Raw genomic sequence first — 19663 nt, 5'->3', positions numbered from 1 at the left:
TATAAAAATTAAGAAAAAGATGTAAGATAGAATATAGGGCCGCACGGTGGTGCTCACACCTTTAATCCCAGCACACGGGAGGCAGAGCCAGGCGGATCGTTGTGAGTTTGAGGCCAGCCTGGGCTACCAGGTGAGTTCCAGGAAAGGCACAAAGCTACACAGAGAAACCCTGTCTCCAAAAAACAACAACAACAACAACAAAGAATATAATGTAAGAAGAAATTGAGCATAAGAGTAGAATTATGAATATTGGGTAAAAAGAAACTTAGGGTAGGTAGAACAAGAGAAGCAACAAGACAGAGGAGCTATGTCCTTGATTTTCCAGCTATGGGACTGTAAACACAAACTGGGAAGAATCAGAGTCATAGAAAAATACTACAAAAGAAAACAGGCAGAAAAAAAGATTCCTGTGGAAGCTTTTGGCCTGTGGTTAGCTTAGATCTAAGCCCTGAGTGGCATGGAAAGAATTTTCCCTGATGTAGATGTGAATGAAATAAAACTTTTCACTCTGCTGGCATCGGCACTGTATGAAAACATCGTACCATCAGAATTAGTTTCTTCTTGGCCATGAAGCCAACATTTAGTAAACTGAAGTTTTGGGGAAAATTTAGTAATCTTTCTCTAAAAAATTGAAAGCTTCTCAGGTCTTTCCTTCTCAGATTTTTTTTTCTTCTTGCAAGGGCAGAATTAAACTCACCTGGAAAATCTATCAGAATGAAAAAAAAAATGACCTGTAATTCTCATAGAAATAACGAAAAACCTCATGGTATATGGCAAATCCTCTCTACTTGTCCTGTCTCTCCTTCAAGCCAGTATTAGAAAAACAGCAACCAGAATCCCCTGAGACCAGAGCCTATGCCTAAGAAAGTGCTGGTGGAAAGCTGAGCAGGACAGCTTCCCCCAGGGTGGAACCACAGCAGAGGTGGTGCAAGACCCAGGTAGGGGCTGCTAGCATGCAGGCAGCAATGGAGGCTTTGAAATCCTCCCTGCAATGAATGTAGGGTCTAAGTTCCTAGCAGTATATAAGCTCTTACCCTAGGACAGAAATCAGAGAGCTGAACCATGGCTGAGGCATCACAGACTCTGCATCTTGGGAGAACAGACGAGCAGGGACAAGTAGGAGATCTACTGGGGGAACAAAATCTTTCTAAAAAAGCTTATTTTTTCAAGTATTCTCTTTACTTTTTCACTGATCTGGTAAGGCGGGGGAGCAAAGGGTTACCAAATGCCTGTCCAAGTGTTCATGGGCAGACAGATGAAACCGGCTCCGGGAACAGTGGCAGGTGAAAAATCTGACTAGAGAGGTCAAACAGTAATGCAGGTATCCTAATGCAAGCTTGGGGAGGACAAAAATCTCCCATGGTAAAAACAGAAGCTTGATTTTGACTTCAGCATGAATACAGACCGTATGAACGCAAGTTTTCTCCTGGACCCAGAAAGGCAGAATGGGAAATGTAGTTTGCAACAGCATGGCGCTATAGAGAAAAGCAGCTTAGGGAATGTAGTTCATAAAAGCGAGGCAACATAGGGTAGTAGGCCCGGAGAAAAGGCAGAGAAACTGGGACAAAAACGGGCTAATAAAAATCTATCAAAGACAAGGCATCATTGAAAGAGCTCATGGCAGTCTGAAAATGCAGCTTCAAAAAATTAAGAAGGAGGAAATTTTACCCTCAGAAGCTTGATGGCTGTTTTAGCGTTTGGCGCAATATGTGGAACAGAGAGGCTCTGACTTCAAACTGTCAGGATAACTTTCAGAAAGATGTCAAAGCTGACCAGGAACTCTGAACTTTTATAAATAAAGCAGTGTTGAGTTCACCTATAATTTTTACTATGGTAACTCATGATTTGCATACTCTGTATCTTGTTGAAAGAAAATATAATAATTCTGTTAAGAAATCTTTTCTAGGTGTTTGCTAAAGTTTGGAAAGAAGTCCTATAGAGTTTGCTTTTGAATATAAGTTAGTTCTCTTAAGAGATTCTTCTAGATAAGTTTGTAAAATAGTTCTATAGAGTTTTGTTTTGAATATGTTTGTAAAAAGTGTAAATATTGAATGTAAAAGGTGTTAATATTGAATGTAAAAAATGTAAATGTTGAGTGTAAGTTTGTAAAAAGTGTATAGTGATGTTCATACTAAAATTGTTTTTATTACTCTTTTATCTTCAGATATATTTGAACACATTTTATGGTAGTCCAAGATACAATTTTATGGTCAGTGGCCCTTGGAGAACTTAGGTAAAGGTATAATAATTAGGGAAGCTTTTCTGTATTTTTCCTAAAAGTTTCCACTCTTTCTTTATTTCTGTTTAGAAGGGGGTAGGCTTCCCACAAAGGGGTAGGCCTCTCACAATTGAGTTAGTTTGTACAGAAATTCTACTGCTGTGGTAGGAACACATGTATATATGAGCTACTTAAAAAGCTAAAAGTGTCTTTATAATTAACATGGATTTTTGTTTATTTGAGTGGATACTTTGAAGTGTTTAGGAATGACTGCTTTCTCTTGGGAATCAAAATATTCTCTTGAAAATTTTATCGAACATCTGTTAGGAGACATTTTTGAAAAAGGCTTGGTGCAGCTAACACTGCTATAGTCATCTTAGACCCATTCCAAAAAGGATATTCAATCTTTATTATCCTCTTCTCCTTTACTGGGAGGTGTGGCAGCTAAGGAGATCACTGTAGATGTTTGCAAGCTCATAGTAGGGACCTGGGTCAGAGCTCTGTAGCCCCCCCTCCGCCAAAGGTTGGTAGCCAAAGATGAGCTACTTTCTTTTTGATTGCTTCCTGAATGTACATATGTAAAATTAATCAAGAAAAGTGACCTAAGACAGGCACAGTTTATCTAAGGGGCCTGGAGGGCCCTTTATTATATCAAGAAGGGTAAGTTGTGGAGGCCCACAAAGGTTTCCTAGTGAGATCTGAGCTTGCCTTACTCAGCAGGGCTGCATTTAGAGACTTGCTTGACCATGTGCATGGTTCCTAGGTGATTGGAAAGATCTACACTTGGCTGAGCTGGGGGAGAGGTCTTTTGCTCCATCCCTTGGCATTCCTATGAATAGCCCTTTAGAATAGACAGAAAGGATAATGATCCAGACCTTCCCTAGGCTATCCTGTGTTTCTATCTGTTTCTCTCCCCCTCTATCTTCTATCTAATATCTCTTATCTCTCACTCCTCAAAGGTACCCTATCATAAAATGTGGGAGCCAATCTCCCAGCTGGGCTCCCACACTTAACCACAGAGCTACCTCTCCTACTCCAAATATATATCTTAACTTCTAAAATAACAAACAAATCTGGTGACCTCTGGTTCCGGTTTGTTTTTAAATATAGAAGTCTAATAAATTGGATCACTGGCTTGTCTTTAATTCTCTCAATCAATATTGTTAGCCACTTTAATAAACATATAAGCTTCATCAAATGTTTTGTGACAACGGGAAATGAGAAATAATTTTAAAAATAATCTCAACTGATTTAAACAACTTTTCTATAGTATTTCCAGAGCAAAAGGCTGTTATACCAAAATCCTGATACCTGGCCCTTGATTTCCATAGGTTTAGAGAGCACTGTGCCAGGTCTTCAGTTTCTGCTGGACCAAGACTACCCCAAAATCTGGGAGTACCTGCAACCAGCTCTCCAGCTAGTGCAGATCCAAAGAACACCATGGTACCAGAGATTACCACACAAAACAGCCCTCTAGCCCCACAAACAGTGGCTTCAGAAGTAAATGCAAGGTCCAAGTTTTGGCTCCAATGTGCACAAAGTTCTTGAGGAGTCTAGACATTTAGCTCTACATCTCTCTCATGTCTGTGTGGTAGTGGTATTTGACTTCTGAGGTTCCAGTTGTTACTGTGGAACCAGGAGTCTATACTCTTGTTCTGGAGGGTATTTCTGGTCTGGCATTCTAACCACAGTCCTTAGACAGTACACAGACTTGTCTAACATTTGGTATCCAAGAGATCAGCACTGAAATCATGTACACAGAAGCATCCCTAAGCAAACTCACCAAATTTTATTTATATATTTATGCATTTATAAATGTGTGTGTGCGTGCATGTAAAACAACAATAATTCAAGAACAAAAGACCATAAATTTGAGAGGAGTAAAGAGGAAAAGGGAGAGAATGGAGGAAAGGGGGAAAGGGAAAATAATATTAATATATTTTAATTTTTAATAACTGTGAGAAAAAGATATTGGAGCAGTAAAAGTCTTTCTTAGTAGAATATCAATAGCACAGCAACAGATGGAAGGTAGAAGCTTCCTGTAAAGGAAAGAAAACTAAATGAATATGCCCATTATGGAAATCAGTTTGGGGTTTCCCGAAAAAATTAAAATATAACTACCATAGGGCAAAACTATTTCAGTCCTGGGCATATACCCAGAGAACCCCATGGAAATATTGGAATCCTCATGATTTTATTGCTGCTTTATTCACTATAGCAAGGAAATGGAACCAACCTATTTGCCCTCAGCAGATTAATAGACAATACAAAGCTGGTGCATATATAAAATAAAATAATATTAAGTTCTAAGAAAATGAAATCCCCAAATTTGTGAGACAACAGATGTAGAATATATAATATTGAGTGAGGTCAACCAATATTAGAAAGAAAAAAGCCACCTGTTTTCCCTATATGTGAATCCTAGTCTATAATATATAGACATATGTATGTAAGCAAAGGAATATGTAGACATAGTATAACATTTACAATGGAGAACAAGAAAGGGTACTTCAAAAAACATAAAATGCATACTGAGTTCACATAAGCATTAAACATTGTGCAAATCCTCTGAATAATCTCTCAAAAGAGATCTCAATGTTAAATTATTTTATTTTTATCCTTTGAATATTCCTGTAGACTAGTTCTTTGTAAGCACTACTAAATTTAGTGCATTTTATTCTTTAAAGATGAATTTTAGATAGCCAAATAATGGAGTATGAGGATTGTTAGACATATGTTTAAAATAATCACAATTTTAAAATATCTTAGAATTCCTGGGAATACTGATGAGTTGTCATTGAATCTCAAAACATAATATTTTTTTGAAAACACTAAGAAATTTGTTTTATTTATTTCACTGTGTGTTATCATTATAAAGTATACCATTGCTTCTGAATAATTGTACTTAAAATAAATTTTAAAATCATAAATTACTTGTTAAAGAAAAGAGAAGTTGAATAGAGATGTATCACACACACACACACACACACATATATAATCTTTTCTGATAAATAATAGACTAAACCTGGTTTGATGGCAATTTAGGTAACTATGAGTGAGATAGAATATATAATAGCTGGATTTAAGTCAAGAGAACAATTAACAGAGGAAAATATCTAACAAAATTAATCTTGCTGTCATTTTTCCAACTCAGATTATGTATTAAATACTAAATTCCATATGGACAACCATGTTTCAAAACTGACATCAATGTTACTAAACTGTTCACCAGTCTAACCTGTGTCTCCAAAAAATCCACAGGCCTGAGTATATTACCAGGAGATATAATTGAAATATCTGGGATTTTTAACTTAGAAAAAGCAAACAGGAAAAGACACATTTCATATATTTAGATAGCCATTATATAAAAGGAATATTACCGATTCTGTCACCCAAGGAAAACACACAGAAAGGACAGAAACAAGTCTTACTTTAGTACAGACATTGTAGTTTTAACAGATCTGTCCTTAATGGATGACTCTGTCTTCCAAGAATCAGAACTCTCACCATGTTAAGAGTTCAAGAGAAAAAATTAACTACTCTGCCAGGAGTTTTGCAGGGCAATTATTCCTTTGTTGGTCTAGCCATTATTGGTGTATTAAAGAGCCTTCTATGATTCATGCAGGTCTGACACCTTCATCTTCAACATTATCTTGATCTTGCTTTCCATGATTTATCTTCTTTGTACGTAATGTCTGGTCAGGTCTAAGTCTATTTGTTCTGGCTCCAGTTTTTCTCTCTTCCTCCTCCTCCTCTACTTCCTCCTCCTCCTCTGCCTCCTCCTCCTCCTTTGTCTCCTCCTCTTCCCCAATTCCCCTCTCTCCACATTTAACAGATACACACACACACACACATGCACGCATGTGTGTTCATGTTTGATATATATATATATATATATATATATATATATATATATACACATCATGTATAAATACATAAATATATATTAAAAACCTGTTCAATCCATTTAGTACTACTTGTTTCAGGGCTGATCACTTGGTATTGGGTAACCAATTGGGGGCTCATCCATGGGGAAGGTTATTTCTACCTCTCTCAGCATTCTTTAGTTGCCTGTAGTTTAGAGGTGAGCCTCCATGAGGCTTCCATCTTCCATGTTAGCATGTGTGTTTGTGTTGCCATTGTCTAGGTCTTGTTTAGGCAGGCGTATTGTTGAGGTATGGATTTAGCTTCCCCATCATTTCTAGGAGACAGAATCACACAGCTGGTTTCTTGATCCTCTGTCTCTTACAGTCTTTTCACCTGAACTTAAGTGATGTTTCCTGAGCCTGCAGGAATGGTTTTGTAGATGTATCTACTGAGACAAGGCATCCCATGGTTGGTTGTTCTCTGCATTTTGATCATTTGTGGTTTTCTATAATGGTCACTGTCTATGGTAAAGAGAAGCGTCTGTGGTGAAGAATGAGAGCTACACTCTCTCTACCCCCTCCCCATTGTCCCATTTTACTTTCTTGGTTTCTTAGTTACTCGAGGTTACATACTCATGCCTGAAGATTGGGAGCTTGGAACTGCAATTAGAGAGAATATGTATGTAGTGTTGTTCTTTCTGGCTCTTGGTTCCCCTCACTTAACATCATCTTTTCTAGTTCCATTTACCTGAAATTTTCATGATTTCATTTTTCTTTCATGTTCCATAGTGTACTTGTGCCACACTTTCATTATCTATTTATCAATTGGAGGACAGTTAGGTTATTTCCACTTCTTAGGCATTGTAAATAGAATGGCACTGATCATGGCTGTGGAGTAGGATGTTTAGTCCTTTGGGCATATGCCAAGGAGTGATACAGCTGGGTCACAGGGTAGATTTATTTTTATCTCTTTGAGAGTTTACCCTGATTTCTGGAGTGATAAGACCAATTTTCAACCACACCAACAGTGAATGAGAGTACCCTTTCCCACATTCTTCCCAATATTTATTTTCAGTTGTAGTAGTAGTAGTAGTAGTTTAGCCATTATGACTGGGTATGACAATATCTCAAAGTTGTTTTGAGTTGTATTTCCCAAATTGCTAACAAAGATGACCATATTTTGCAACAATTCTTAGCCACTGTTCTTTCTTTGAGATCACTGTGTTCATCTCTATAATCCCCTAGTTTTGAGTGGGTCATTTGTGGGAATTTTTGTTGTTGTTATTGTTCTTTGATTTTTTTTCAATTATTTATATATTCTGGGTATTAATCACCTGACAGATGTGTAGCTGACAAAGAGTCCTTCCCATTGTGGGCTTCTTCACTTGTCTAATTGATTCCTTAGCTGTGCAGACAGTTCTTAGTTTTATGAGGTCCCACCTGTCAATTGGACAACCATGTACTTTATATCTTATAGCGCTAGAAGGAAGGATAATATTAAATGTCTTTTTCATGGATAGTATGTGAAGGGTTGGAGGTTTGACATAATTTAAATGCTATGCAAGTATGCATATGTTGAAGCATCACAGTGTTTCATTACTGTGTGTAATTTTATTATGTCAAAGGACAATAAGTAAGTCTGAGAATGTGTCATAACTCATGTACACATTGTAGTTAAAGACAATACCAGCTGTCTCCAGATTGTCTGCATATCAACATTAAGACAGTTTGCACACAACCACAGCCAGCTATCAGAAAATTTTACAAAGAATAAAACTTCACCTCCCCAAATACACACAACGTTCATTTTTCAAAGGAATTGCCTGAGTCTAGAAAACAGCCACTTAGTGTTTGTTCCATTGATTCACTCAGTGCATTGCTTAAAGTACCTCTGTACATCGCTTTTGGGCAAAAGTGAAATATCCCTGATTCAAAAGCACTGAAGTTGGTGGGTGGGGAGATGGTTCAGCGGTTAAAGGGCTCACTGTGCCAGCATCAGGACTTGAGTTCAGAGACCAGAACTCAGGTCAGAAGCTGGATATGGTGATCAACATGCCAGGGAGGTGAAGCCAGGGCAATCTCCAGGGGCTTGCTGGCCAGTAAGTCTAGATGAAATGGGAGCACCGAGCTTGCTGAGAGACACCGCTTCAGAAGATAAGATAGAGAAAGACAAGTGTAATGATGGAGTTCTCTAAATTTTAATCAAAGCTAGGTACTTAGAAGACATATTTATTTGTTGGATGTGTTATCTAGACCAATATATATTTACATTGAAAGGAAGTAAAATATTACTAAGTAACAATACTAACTACTAAAATATTCTCTACCAGGTGATTTCCCCACTGACTAAGTGGGGAACGTGGTGAATACGAATGAGCAATGGCAGTTGTCTTGCCTAAGGATGACAGTGCAGAGAGGCAGTGTTATCTTGTGCTCCACCATTTCATTCCCAGCTATGGTCATTCCTTTGTCTGAGTATATATTCCCCATAAGAAAAATAACAGCCTCTAGAATACATGAACTCAATTCCATGGCGTTTGCAATATCCAGATGGATTCATTTTGGGGAAATAAAATGTAGCGGTGATGTAGTAGTGAAGCCCACGTTTCTCCAGAAATGACTTCATTCTTGGCCCACGTAAAAGCCCGATTCATTGTTCCAAGTGGATTAGTCACGGTCTGTAATAGCCCGACAAAAGAAGCGTGTCTCGTCCCCTCAGCAAGGGCTCACGATCATTTGATGGTTGCTGAGCACAAACAGGCACCATGCAAAAGGAAGGATTACTGAGTCAGCCTTTAGCCAGGCTTTGAAGCGGTTTGCAGCCGCCTCCCGGAGGCCACGCCCATCCGAGGGCGCCGAGCGTGACCGCCACGCCCCTGTTCGCGATTTGCGTTGGCGCGGGTGTCTTGGCCCTCGGCGCGGCCCGTCCCCGGACGCCTGCTGCCGGCTGAGGGCTGACGTGTCTGCTGGTTCCCGGTGTGGTGCGAGCGAGGCGGCGATGGCGGACGCCTGGGAGGAGATCCGGCGGCTGGCGGCTGACTTCCAGCGGGCGCAGTTTGCGGAAGCCGCGCAGAGGTGCTGGCCCCCTCGGGTCTGGAGCCGGTGTAGGCCCGGGACGCTGCCCCATTCCCGCACTGCCTGCCGGGCGGGACCCCGGAGCCCGGCTGCTGCAGCTGCCGGTAGAGGCGCTCGCTGCCCGGCCTAGAGCGAGCTCGCAAAGACCCCGGTGCAGTGCGCAGCAAGTAGCCTAGCCCTCCTCTAAATCCTTCCTTATCTGTTGCCACAGCTCTAAGCCTGATCCACACGCCATCTGTCATTTTCAGGGACTCCCGGACCCAGACTTTTCTGTACTCCACGAATCTTGGGAGGCGTGGCCAGAACACCCCGACTCCATGTCCAGGATTACAGATCACATATATAATGCGAATAGACTTTTTTTTCCCTCGTAAACGAGGTCTTGTAGTATTTTATTACCACTGGATCTACACATAGAGTCCTTTCATGCTGCTTGTAGCATCGAGAGCTACAAACACATGTACAATCACACACCAAACAAGCAACAACAACAAAACCCAAACCATCAAAATCCCAAGAAAACAAAATCTAGGGCACGGTAAACTGTGTGGGTAACTAACAGTAGTAACTGTGGTTTTGCTAAGTCAGCTGTCCTGTCTGTACACCAACTATACTAGTAAGGTCAACATGCTGTGATTTTTAAGAAATGTTTATTTCATCGGAAAATTAAAGGCATAGCTGGTGTTTCTCCTTTTTTAAATTGTATGTCCACAATTATGGAATTTGAAGACTGAAGGCAGGACTAGAAGAGAACACTTTTAGAATCATAATACAGTGATGTGTCTGGATTAAGAAAGTAATTCAAACAGATGCAAACTTGCTAACTCTGAAGTTTTCTTTTTAAATTACTTATGTCATTGTACTAATAAAGGACAGAATTTGTAAAGTAGAAGTTACTCAAAATTTTGCTTTCAAACACTTTTGTGGAACATATCAACTACACTCTTAAACTTCTGGTTTCTGTCAGGTTGTCAGAGCGGAACTGCATTGAGATTGTGAATAAATTGATCTCTCAGAAACAGCTAGAAGTAGTTCATACGCTTGATGGAAAGGAATATATCACTCCAGCCCAAATCAGTAAAGAAATGAGAGATGAGCTCCATGTCCGAGGTGGTAAGTAGTTCCTTAGTGTTATGTTTTAGCTTTTACTGGGAGTTTGGGGAAATACATTAAAACTGTAAGTAAATAATCAACTCTATGGAGTTATAGGATATTCTCCTCAATTGTTCCTTTTTCTCCCGCACTTTGTCTTTGTTGGGAATTAAACTTGGGCATGCACTAGCAAATGCTACCCCTGAGCTGTAACCCTTCTCAACTGGTAACTTCATAGGTTCATGCATTCAGCCTTTCTAGGTTCACACAAACATGATCCTAAATATTGCTATGTAACAAATACCATATTTTTTTGTTGTATTGAATCAAATGTACTATATATGTGGGGCTTTTCTTTTCATATTAATTTACTTTGTTAACCAGGGGTGGGTACCTAGCTGCCAATGATGAGATGGTTAATTGTATATGAAGAATAGTGATTTAATTAGATTATAAGTTCTCAAATATTAAAGCTATATTACTATGTTCCTTAAAAAACTTTGTAAATCTATATACTATGACCTGAGGCCCATCGTATTATATAAAATTCAATTACTAGCAGCAAACATAAAATATTGTTTTGCTTTGTATTTTCAAAGTTTGAACAATGACTTAAAATAATTGAGCGCAGTTTGATTTGAACAAAACCCACTTTTCTATGGCTACTATTAGGGTGTAATATTGGTGTTTTGTTTCTTATCTTCCTGCAATAGTGCTAATAAAATACAAACTATGATTTGGAATATCTAACAGATTCTATCTTGCTGGTAGATAGATGCTTACCTTTTCAATTTCAAAGAATGAGGCATTCATCTTAATTTAGTTGCAGATGTTTCTTTTGGTCATTTTCGATAAACTGAATTGTGTAGAGAGTTGAATGTCTCCCATAGGTTTGTCATATTGTGTTGGTTGATGTTCATAATTGGGTCTGATGTGAAAAAAACAGCTTTGCAAACAGTATTGCCTGTGTCTTTAACCGTGGTGATTGATCAACTAGTAACTTGTATCTCAATGCATCAGTTATTGTGCCCTTTGTAGAAGAACTTGGACTGATCAACGCTGTGTCTGTTAGAATTGATGCTGTTTGGCTGTACTTCCATGTAATTTAAATGCCTGTCTTTTGTTCAAAGGTCGAGTAAACATTGTTGACTTACAACAGGTAAACTTATAAAAATTTTGCTTTTATTTCTTAAAAGTTTCTTAATTTCTGATACCATGGATTTGTTCAGTTCCTTTCTAAGTATTCACTAGTACTGGTGTGATATATTGTGTGATGTTTGTGAAGAAATAGTTGTGAATTCTTTGCTGATGCCTTGAGTTGATCTACTAAGTTTTCGTTCTTGTTTGAGAACATTCTTTACAGATAAACTCAACAGTTATTACTTTATAAAATTGTAAAGTTTGTGTAATTTTGGGTGAAACATCATTAGGAATTCATATTTATGTATTTTAGTATATAGAGAGGAAGTAATAGATAAATAGTTTTAAAAAGGAAAGAAAAGTATTTTTAAAATATTAAAAAGTGTATGTGACCACCAAGGTGGTCTAGAAACTAAAAAATTTTATATGAAATGCTGTTTTATGAAAATAGAGTTCACTGCTTAATACAAGTTTTCCAGGAAAAAATGTAATTCTTCAGAACTCAAAAGTAAATAAATAAGCAATGTTTTTTTTTACTTTGTCTCTTCTTTTTTTCTTTTTTTTTATAAATATAAAAAACATAATTTTATTTACATCAACCTATATATTAATCATAATGCATTTCCACTAACTTGTCTATAATAACAGTTCATGAAACACTTAGACTTTGAAAATCAAAGAGCAGAGTGTTGGTCACAGCAACCTGAAGTCTGAAATACATCTACTGCAGTTTTCTCAAAAACAACCAACCACTTTAACAAACAAGAATGCCTACAAATCTCAAAAACATATACTACCAACAATTTTGTAGCCACATCAGACCTCATAAATGGCATCATTTGAACATGGAACACTTCACACAATCTCTATTACATTAGTACTTTGTTTTCTTTGCAATAAAACACAAAATGGATACTCAAATATACAATTCAATTATACAATTTTCTTTCTTTCTTTTTTTTTTATTAGTGGTGTCTTCTCTTATTCTGTGGCCCTGTCTTACCTAGAACTGTCTCTGTAGACCACACTGACCTTGTGCTCGTGGCTGTCCTTCTACATGTTAGAATATTATAGGTGTTTTCTTTCCACCATACTTAGCTATCAGTATTTTAAAGCAAGCCAAAATTCATGTAAGGATGAGTATAAAACATAAATCTTCTTAAATTTAACAACTAGTTCAAACTTCATATAATTTCTATCTAATTCTAGGTTATCAATGTGGACCTGACTCATATTGAAAATAGAATCAGTGACATTATTAAATCAGAGAAGAATGTCCAAATAGTATTGGGTCAACTGATAGATGAGTAAGTATAATATTTAGAAGCACTTTCTTTCCTTCTTTCAAATAATATATGTTTAGGCTGGTCATGGCCAGTAAGGCTTTTTGTTTAGAGCTCATATAATACAGTATAAAAATCATTTCATGGCCGGGCAGTGGTGGTGCAAGCCTTTAATCCCAGCACTCAGGAGGCAGAGCCAGGCGGATCTCTGTGTGTTCAAGGCCAGCCTGGCTACAGAGTGAGTTCCAGGACAGGCACCAAAACTACACAGAGAAACCCTGTCTTTAAAAAAAAAAAAAAAAAAAACCCAAATCATTTCATTCCATTTTAAAAGTAAGTGCTAATTATGGGGAATACATATTCATAAATAATATAAATTCTGATATTTTTCCTATTAAAGCAATATAAAAACATAACTTTTATTATTTGTCATGAGTTAACTGAACGCAAAGCAAATGTATTCTAAAAATATGTGAAATGACTATAAAATCTATTGGTAAAAGAAAAGAAAACTACCATTTCATTAACCATACATTTGATTACATCCATGAGCAAAAAATTAGCTTTAGAGTCTGAGCAGTGAATGTTGTTCATTCATATCCTGTTCATTACTTTGGGGACCTATCATACTCCAAGAAAAGCATGAACGGGAAAGAATACAGAAGGAAACATTTTAAGTTTTTAAAAACCTTTTCTTCAATATTAGGAATTATCTGGATCGGTTATCAGAAGAGGTAAATGACAAATTGCAAGAAAGCGGTCAAGTAACCATCTCAGAACTGTGTAAGACCTATGACCTTCCTGGGGACTTTCTGACACAGGTACTTTTCCCCTAATAGTGTTAAGAATTTTAAAGCTTCTCAGTGGGGGACGGGGTCAGGCAGATTTATATAAGCTACAGGTGATTACCTCTCACAGCCATGGACTTTGGTTGTGAATTCCATCTATGTCTCTAAAGAGATGTGTTGAAAATGATTACAAGTATCCCAAGTCCCAAGCCACAAGATGCCCAAGAGCACTTAATAAATACTTTGTAGGACTGTCTTGGTGCCACGGAAGTGCATGTACCACGGGTGCATAGATTTGCCTCGTACTTATGATATCCACTGTACAGAAACTAACCAAATATACACCATTTTTCTATAATCGCTAAATATTATAATGTAGAGGGGGGATGATTAGGGCTGCTGCTGAACATTTTGCATTACAAACACCTTTAGCAGAGGGTTTTCTTATTAAAATGTCAGTAGTACCATTCTTTCCTTGCCATCCGTTCTCCTTCTCTAAACTGTGACCATGACAAGAAAACAAAGAATCTCACATATTCTCTAACTTTGGGTATTTGTGTTGATACTAAATTCAGATATCATGACTGTGGTGTAATAATGGTGTTACCTAAAACCTGAAGCCATGTGTTGGCTGTATTTTAAAGTAGTTTGTTATAATCATAGATGTCCATGTGATGAAGTGGAAAACCATACATAGGCTTTAGTGTTAAACAGACCTGGATTTGAATCCTATTGATGCCACTACTTAGTTACCTGACGTTAAGATTATTTCATCTTATGGTGTTTCAAATATCATACCTTTGGAGAAGGAATAACTATGTCCTTTTCATAAGCATCAATGAGATATCTAATGAAGTGTTAACACAAGGTCAGCACTCTACAAATAGCCAAATCTCATTTTAACTACCATCTTAGTTACTGTTCTCTTTCTCTTATTAGACATCATGACCAAAGCAACACTTACAAAAGGAAGCATTTAATTGAGGGCTTGCTTACAGTTTCAGAGGGTTAGTCCATAATCATCTAATCATTGTGGCAGGCAGGCAGGTAGGCAGGCAGACATGGCACTGAGTACTTACTTACTGATCCACAGGTAGGTAGTCCAAAGCCCATAATGACATACCTCCTTCAACAAGGCCATACCTCCTAATCCTTCTCAAACGTTTCCTTTGACTGGGGACCAAACATTCAAATATATGAGCCTATGGGGGCAGGAGTTGCCTTCTCATTCAAACCTCCAAAACTACCTTTCACCTTAAGAAAACCCAACTTTTGAAAGTTACCAAACCATGATTACTTGAGGCCTATTTGTAGTATGTTAGTAGAATAAGCTTGCCTGGTGGATAACACAATATAGAAATAATAGTTTTTTACAAAGCATTTAAGGGTCTAAGACCTATTTTACCTGAGAAACTATAAATCATAGAAAGTTAAACTTAAAAAATATTAGGTTCAGACCAAATGATTTCTTGTGCAACTATGCTCCTGGGTACTTAAGAGTTTTCAGCTCTATTTTCTGAATATCACAAGCATGTTCCTAAAAGCTTATTATGTTTCTCTTCATTATAAAACTATCAAACAAACCAGCTTGAATACATTTGCTTTTGGGGGGACATGAAATATGTCCAGACCTATTTCACACTACTTACACAGGTGTAGTATAGCCGAGGAGAAATGCTGTCTCAGATTTCAAAACAGTCAAGAAACCAGCAATCTGCCAGTTTAAATCCAGAAAAAGTCTTCTTACTATTGGGGAATATCGTTTTTCAGATCTTATGTTTCCCTTAGTTGGAAAATGTTGGAATAACATTTATTCCTGTTAGTATCCAAAGGTCCAAGCAGAGCCTTCTCTGAGACTCATCTTGCTATTTCTATGTTGAAAACCATTTATATCTAGAAAACTGGCTAATGGATCATTTTTATTTTCCATTAGAAATAAGTATTGTAAGCGAGGGCTATTATTAGAGTTAATCCTATGTCAATTAACTAATGATAATCAATAATTACTATTATTATAGCTAATGCTTTAACAATTTGGTATGTTTCTGAACTCTGCTATGAGACAATGAAGCTTTCTAGATACTAATCCATCATTTTAGTTTATGTATGATGTAATATGTACAGTTGAAATTTCTGTCACAGCACATAGCATAAATTGAGTAGGATTTTACAAACACATATTTTAATTTTGTTATTTCAAATTATTAAATGTTGACCTCTTATTCCCAGGCACTAACTCAGCGACTTGGTCGAATTATCAATGGCCATATTGACCTTGATAACAGAGGGGTGATTTTCACTGAGGCCTTTGTAGCTCGCCATAAAGCACGCATCCGTGGGCTCTTCAGTGCTATTACCCGGTAAGCATGTTTTGAAGTATGTATATATGTATATTCTTATACATTTCTTTGATATGATTTGCATCTTTAACTGGTAGTTGAATCTTTTTAAAGCAAAATCTTGAAAGCATCTAGTTTATTAAACATGTAGAAAGAGAGCTCTGAATGGGACTATTAAAGCCTCCAGGACCCCCAAACTCAGCTGTCTCCACTCATATTGCCTCCTTTCCCTGCTCCCACACCTTTTGTACTTTTACAGAAAACAGTGTACAATCTAATGCTAACATCACTATGTGAAGATCACCCTGAAATCATAGAAAGACCATGCAGTGGCTCTATTACATAGCAACCATGTGATGTGGGGCAGATAGTCAGTAACCTGGCGTACTTTGAGTTTAAGTGGGACTGTTTTTGAAATCCTTTTTACTAGAAGTTCACAGTTGTAATGAATAGCAGTATTTAGACAGGCACATTTCTAACTAAGAGTCTGTGAGATGTTCAGATTTATTTAAATAGAGAATTCAGAAAGCCTACGTTCTTAGTTATCGCCTCACTTGTCACATAGTTTCTGTTGAATAGCTTTGTGTCCCCATCACTCTTTGAGATGTCCATACAACTCTGTGGATGGCATATTCCACTCTATCTAATACCCTGTTCAAAGTCTTTTCTCTTAAGGGCGCTTAAGGCGGATGTCTGTGTTCACTGTCCATTTTCTTACCCTCTGTCACTTCTCAAGCCATTTGTCTGGTATCACAAATCTGTTATCTATTTTCTATCCTTATTTTACTTGTCTTTGCATCAGTATTTAAGATAGACATTTCTTTTAAATAGAGCAGATTAACAGTATGTATTTATTTAGTATCAAACACATGCATGGCACAGGAGTACAAAAGATTGAAAGCTTTGGAGGGGAAGCTTATATTCAGTTGGAACAATTTTCTTCTTTCTCTTTTTATTCTTAAGTAGTTTGGAATTTTTAAGTAAACTATTAGAGAGTGTTTCTATGACCAGTATAGAAGTTATTCAAGTTTTACCACAAATATTTTAATCTGTATTTCCTACAAAAAGAGCATTGTCCTGTATAATATAATACAGAACTCATAGTAGAAAATTAACATTGATACATACACCCATCTAAGATTTGGATTCATTTTGATATACTGATTGCTTCAGCACTGCCCTTTCTAGCCCCTTCAGGTTCAGTTCAGAATCAAGTATTTTGTTTAGTTGTTATAGGTCTTTGATCACCTTTAACCTGGAATACTTGTTTGGTCTTTCTCTGACTCTCCTGATCTCGATATTGAGACGGTCACAGATCAGTTCTTCTTTAAAATGTCAAGTTCTCAGGGCTGCTGTTTGTGCATGTTGGTGTCAGTATTTAGGCTGCCCATCGTTGGCAGGAATATGCAGAAGGGACTCATTATTCTCGTAATTAAATCTTAGCAGGTGATACACAATTAAGATTTTTCCAATTACTGATTAGTGTTATAATTACTTAACAGATATAGCTGATAAAATTCCTGAAAAGCTACTTGCTTTCCTTTATAAAGAAAACAAATAGTCATGTGCAGGGATGAAATTTTAGTTCCATGTATCCCATTCTTCCTCAGACTTACAGTTTGTTTTTATTGGATACTTAGTGTTCCCTAAATTTCTCATTTGCTCTCAACTTGTTATAAATTCCATTTTCAAATCACCTTTGATTTTTTTCTGGTAGTTGGCCCTCAGACTGGCTTTTGACCTTCTGGCATGACCTCATCATTCCTGGGTTGAGTACTTTTTTACTGATAGAACCAAGTGTTTTGGGTTCAGTTCCTATTTCCCTGACCCACTCAGCCTGTCGAGTAGCCATTTCTCCAAGGCTGCCCCATTCCTCTGTTGGAGTAGACTGTGTAGAAACCTACATCTGGATACTTAGTTGCTTTACATACTATTTGGGTCTCACTATTCCTTGGCCCTCTTCTAAACAGGTTAAAGCAGTGCTTCTCAACCTGTGGCTCACAACCCCTTTTGGGGTCAACTACCTTTTCACAGGGGTCACCTAAGACCATCGGAAAACACATATATTTATATTATGATTCATAACAGTACAAAATTACAGTTGTGAAAATAATTTTATAGTTGGGGGTCACCACAACATGAGGAACTGTATTAAAGAGTTGCAGCATTACGAAGGTTGAGAACCACTGAGATAGAGGATGTACTGACACAGGTGTGTGTACTTTCTGTTTCTATTTGTATATATAGCAAAACCATGTGATCAAACTGTTATCTCCAATTCAAGTCAAATACGAGGCTTCATTTCATTCTTTTTTCTTTTTCTTTCTTTTGCTGTTTTCTATATTTGTAATTCTCTTCTTTAACCGTGGTAAATTTAGCATGCATTGTCTTTAATGTGCTTACTTATTTCATCAATTCCCATTATGTACTTATGTACCTGACTTGCTTTTGTTGCTGTAGTCCCCCTCTCCCCACACCCATGGACTCTTTATCCTCCATGGCTTCTGACAGCCTATATGTGATCTCTCCAAATGCAAGTAAGTGATAGCTTTTAGAGGAGCTGAGCTGGGAAACTGATTGGTAGAGATAGGGAGAGGCAGATTTGTAACTTTTGGGGCCCTTTGAATTCATAGTTTAGTCAAAAACTAAAAATACTTTCCTATTCATGTGTGTGTCTTTTCTATGTTGCTGATTACTGTGGTGAGTATAAACTTTGTCACAGTCAGCAGTTTTTTTCTCTCATAGTAATCCTGGGTTTCTGTGTGCAGATATTGTCAACCTAATTCTGCGCCTGACAAGATAGTGCTAAGACATGTAGCTTCCAGATAGTGGATTGAATTCACTGTATCTGTATACTAGTTTGAAACTTAGGAACCATTCACTTTTCTGGTCTGAAGGTATATCGTCCACAAGGTTATGTTGATACTGGTACAGGTAGCTGGAGGAACAGGAAGTAAATACTAAGCCGAGTGTGACATGTAGGTACACTAGACCACATTCTGTTCCAAATCGAAATAAAATTTCATCAATCAAAAAACTTAGAAATTTAGTACATTTATTGAATGCCCTACCCTGAGTAATACCTAAGTTCTAAGGTAGAGTCCTTTAAAGAAGCTCCTATTTTTGTAAGTATGTTTCCTTGATGGGAACAGAAAACACACAAAATAACATGAAGAAGGTTGTGATAATTACTGTAAGATAACAGAGATGACACAATTTACAGCGTACTGGGACCTAATTGCCAACTTGAGAAAATTTGGGATCAAACAATTTAATAAAGCAAATTGATCTGTATGAAATTCTGTTAAATAATTTAGTCAGAACTCTCCAGACACAGGAGCTTTAAGTGTTTCATTCATTTTAAATAATGTTTCTTTTTTACCAAGCTTTTTCAAGGACTTAAAGGAAAAAAAGTTATGGCATTCTAACTACTCAGTAAGGCATTAAAAAGTTGGAATTAGTTAAAGGACTTTGAATATGCATAAAATTAAAATCTAGCTGGAGAACACAGATGATGGCTTTAAGTGAACAGAAACAAAATCTTACTTCCAAAACTGAGTAGTGAAAAGTAAATGCAGGACCGGGCAGATGGCTCAGTGTGCTCTAAGTGTGTTTTCACATGTTCTCAGCATGTTCTTTAAAGCCAAGCATGGAGGCACATCTGGACCCAAGTACTTTAAAGTGGAGACAAGCAAATCCTGGGAGGTTGCTAACCAGCAACCCTAACTAAATAGAAATCTCCAAGTTGAGTGAAAAAAACCTGTCTCAAAAAATGAAGGGGAGAGATAGTCCCTGTGGCCTCCACAGGCTCACACATAGGTTCACATACCTGAACACACATACATACATCACACACAAAGAA

At 37.4% G+C, this 19663-nt stretch overlaps 1 protein-coding gene across 1 annotated transcript in view; it reads left to right on the top strand.

The window, feature by feature from the left end:
• Positions 1–9002: 9002 nt before the first annotated feature.
• Ufl1 (UFM1 specific ligase 1) overlaps positions 9003–19663 on the top strand; it is a 31679-nt gene continuing 21018 nt past the window's right edge. The window contains exons 1-6 of the mRNA XM_028877984.2: positions 9003–9159; positions 10127–10272; positions 11382–11410; positions 12601–12698; positions 13381–13495; positions 15692–15822. Of these exons, the coding sequence (XP_028733817.1) occupies positions 9083–9159; positions 10127–10272; positions 11382–11410; positions 12601–12698; positions 13381–13495; positions 15692–15822 (596 nt within the window). The 5' untranslated portion in view covers positions 9003–9082. The remainder of the gene's footprint in view (positions 9160–10126; positions 10273–11381; positions 11411–12600; positions 12699–13380; positions 13496–15691; positions 15823–19663) is intronic.

The sequence above is a fragment of the Peromyscus leucopus genome, chromosome 2, assembly GCF_004664715.2.
Source record: "Peromyscus leucopus breed LL Stock chromosome 2, UCI_PerLeu_2.1, whole genome shotgun sequence".
Taxonomy (NCBI): Eukaryota; Metazoa; Chordata; class Mammalia; order Rodentia; family Cricetidae; genus Peromyscus; species Peromyscus leucopus.
This window is presented reverse-complemented; position numbering and strand designations above follow the sequence as displayed.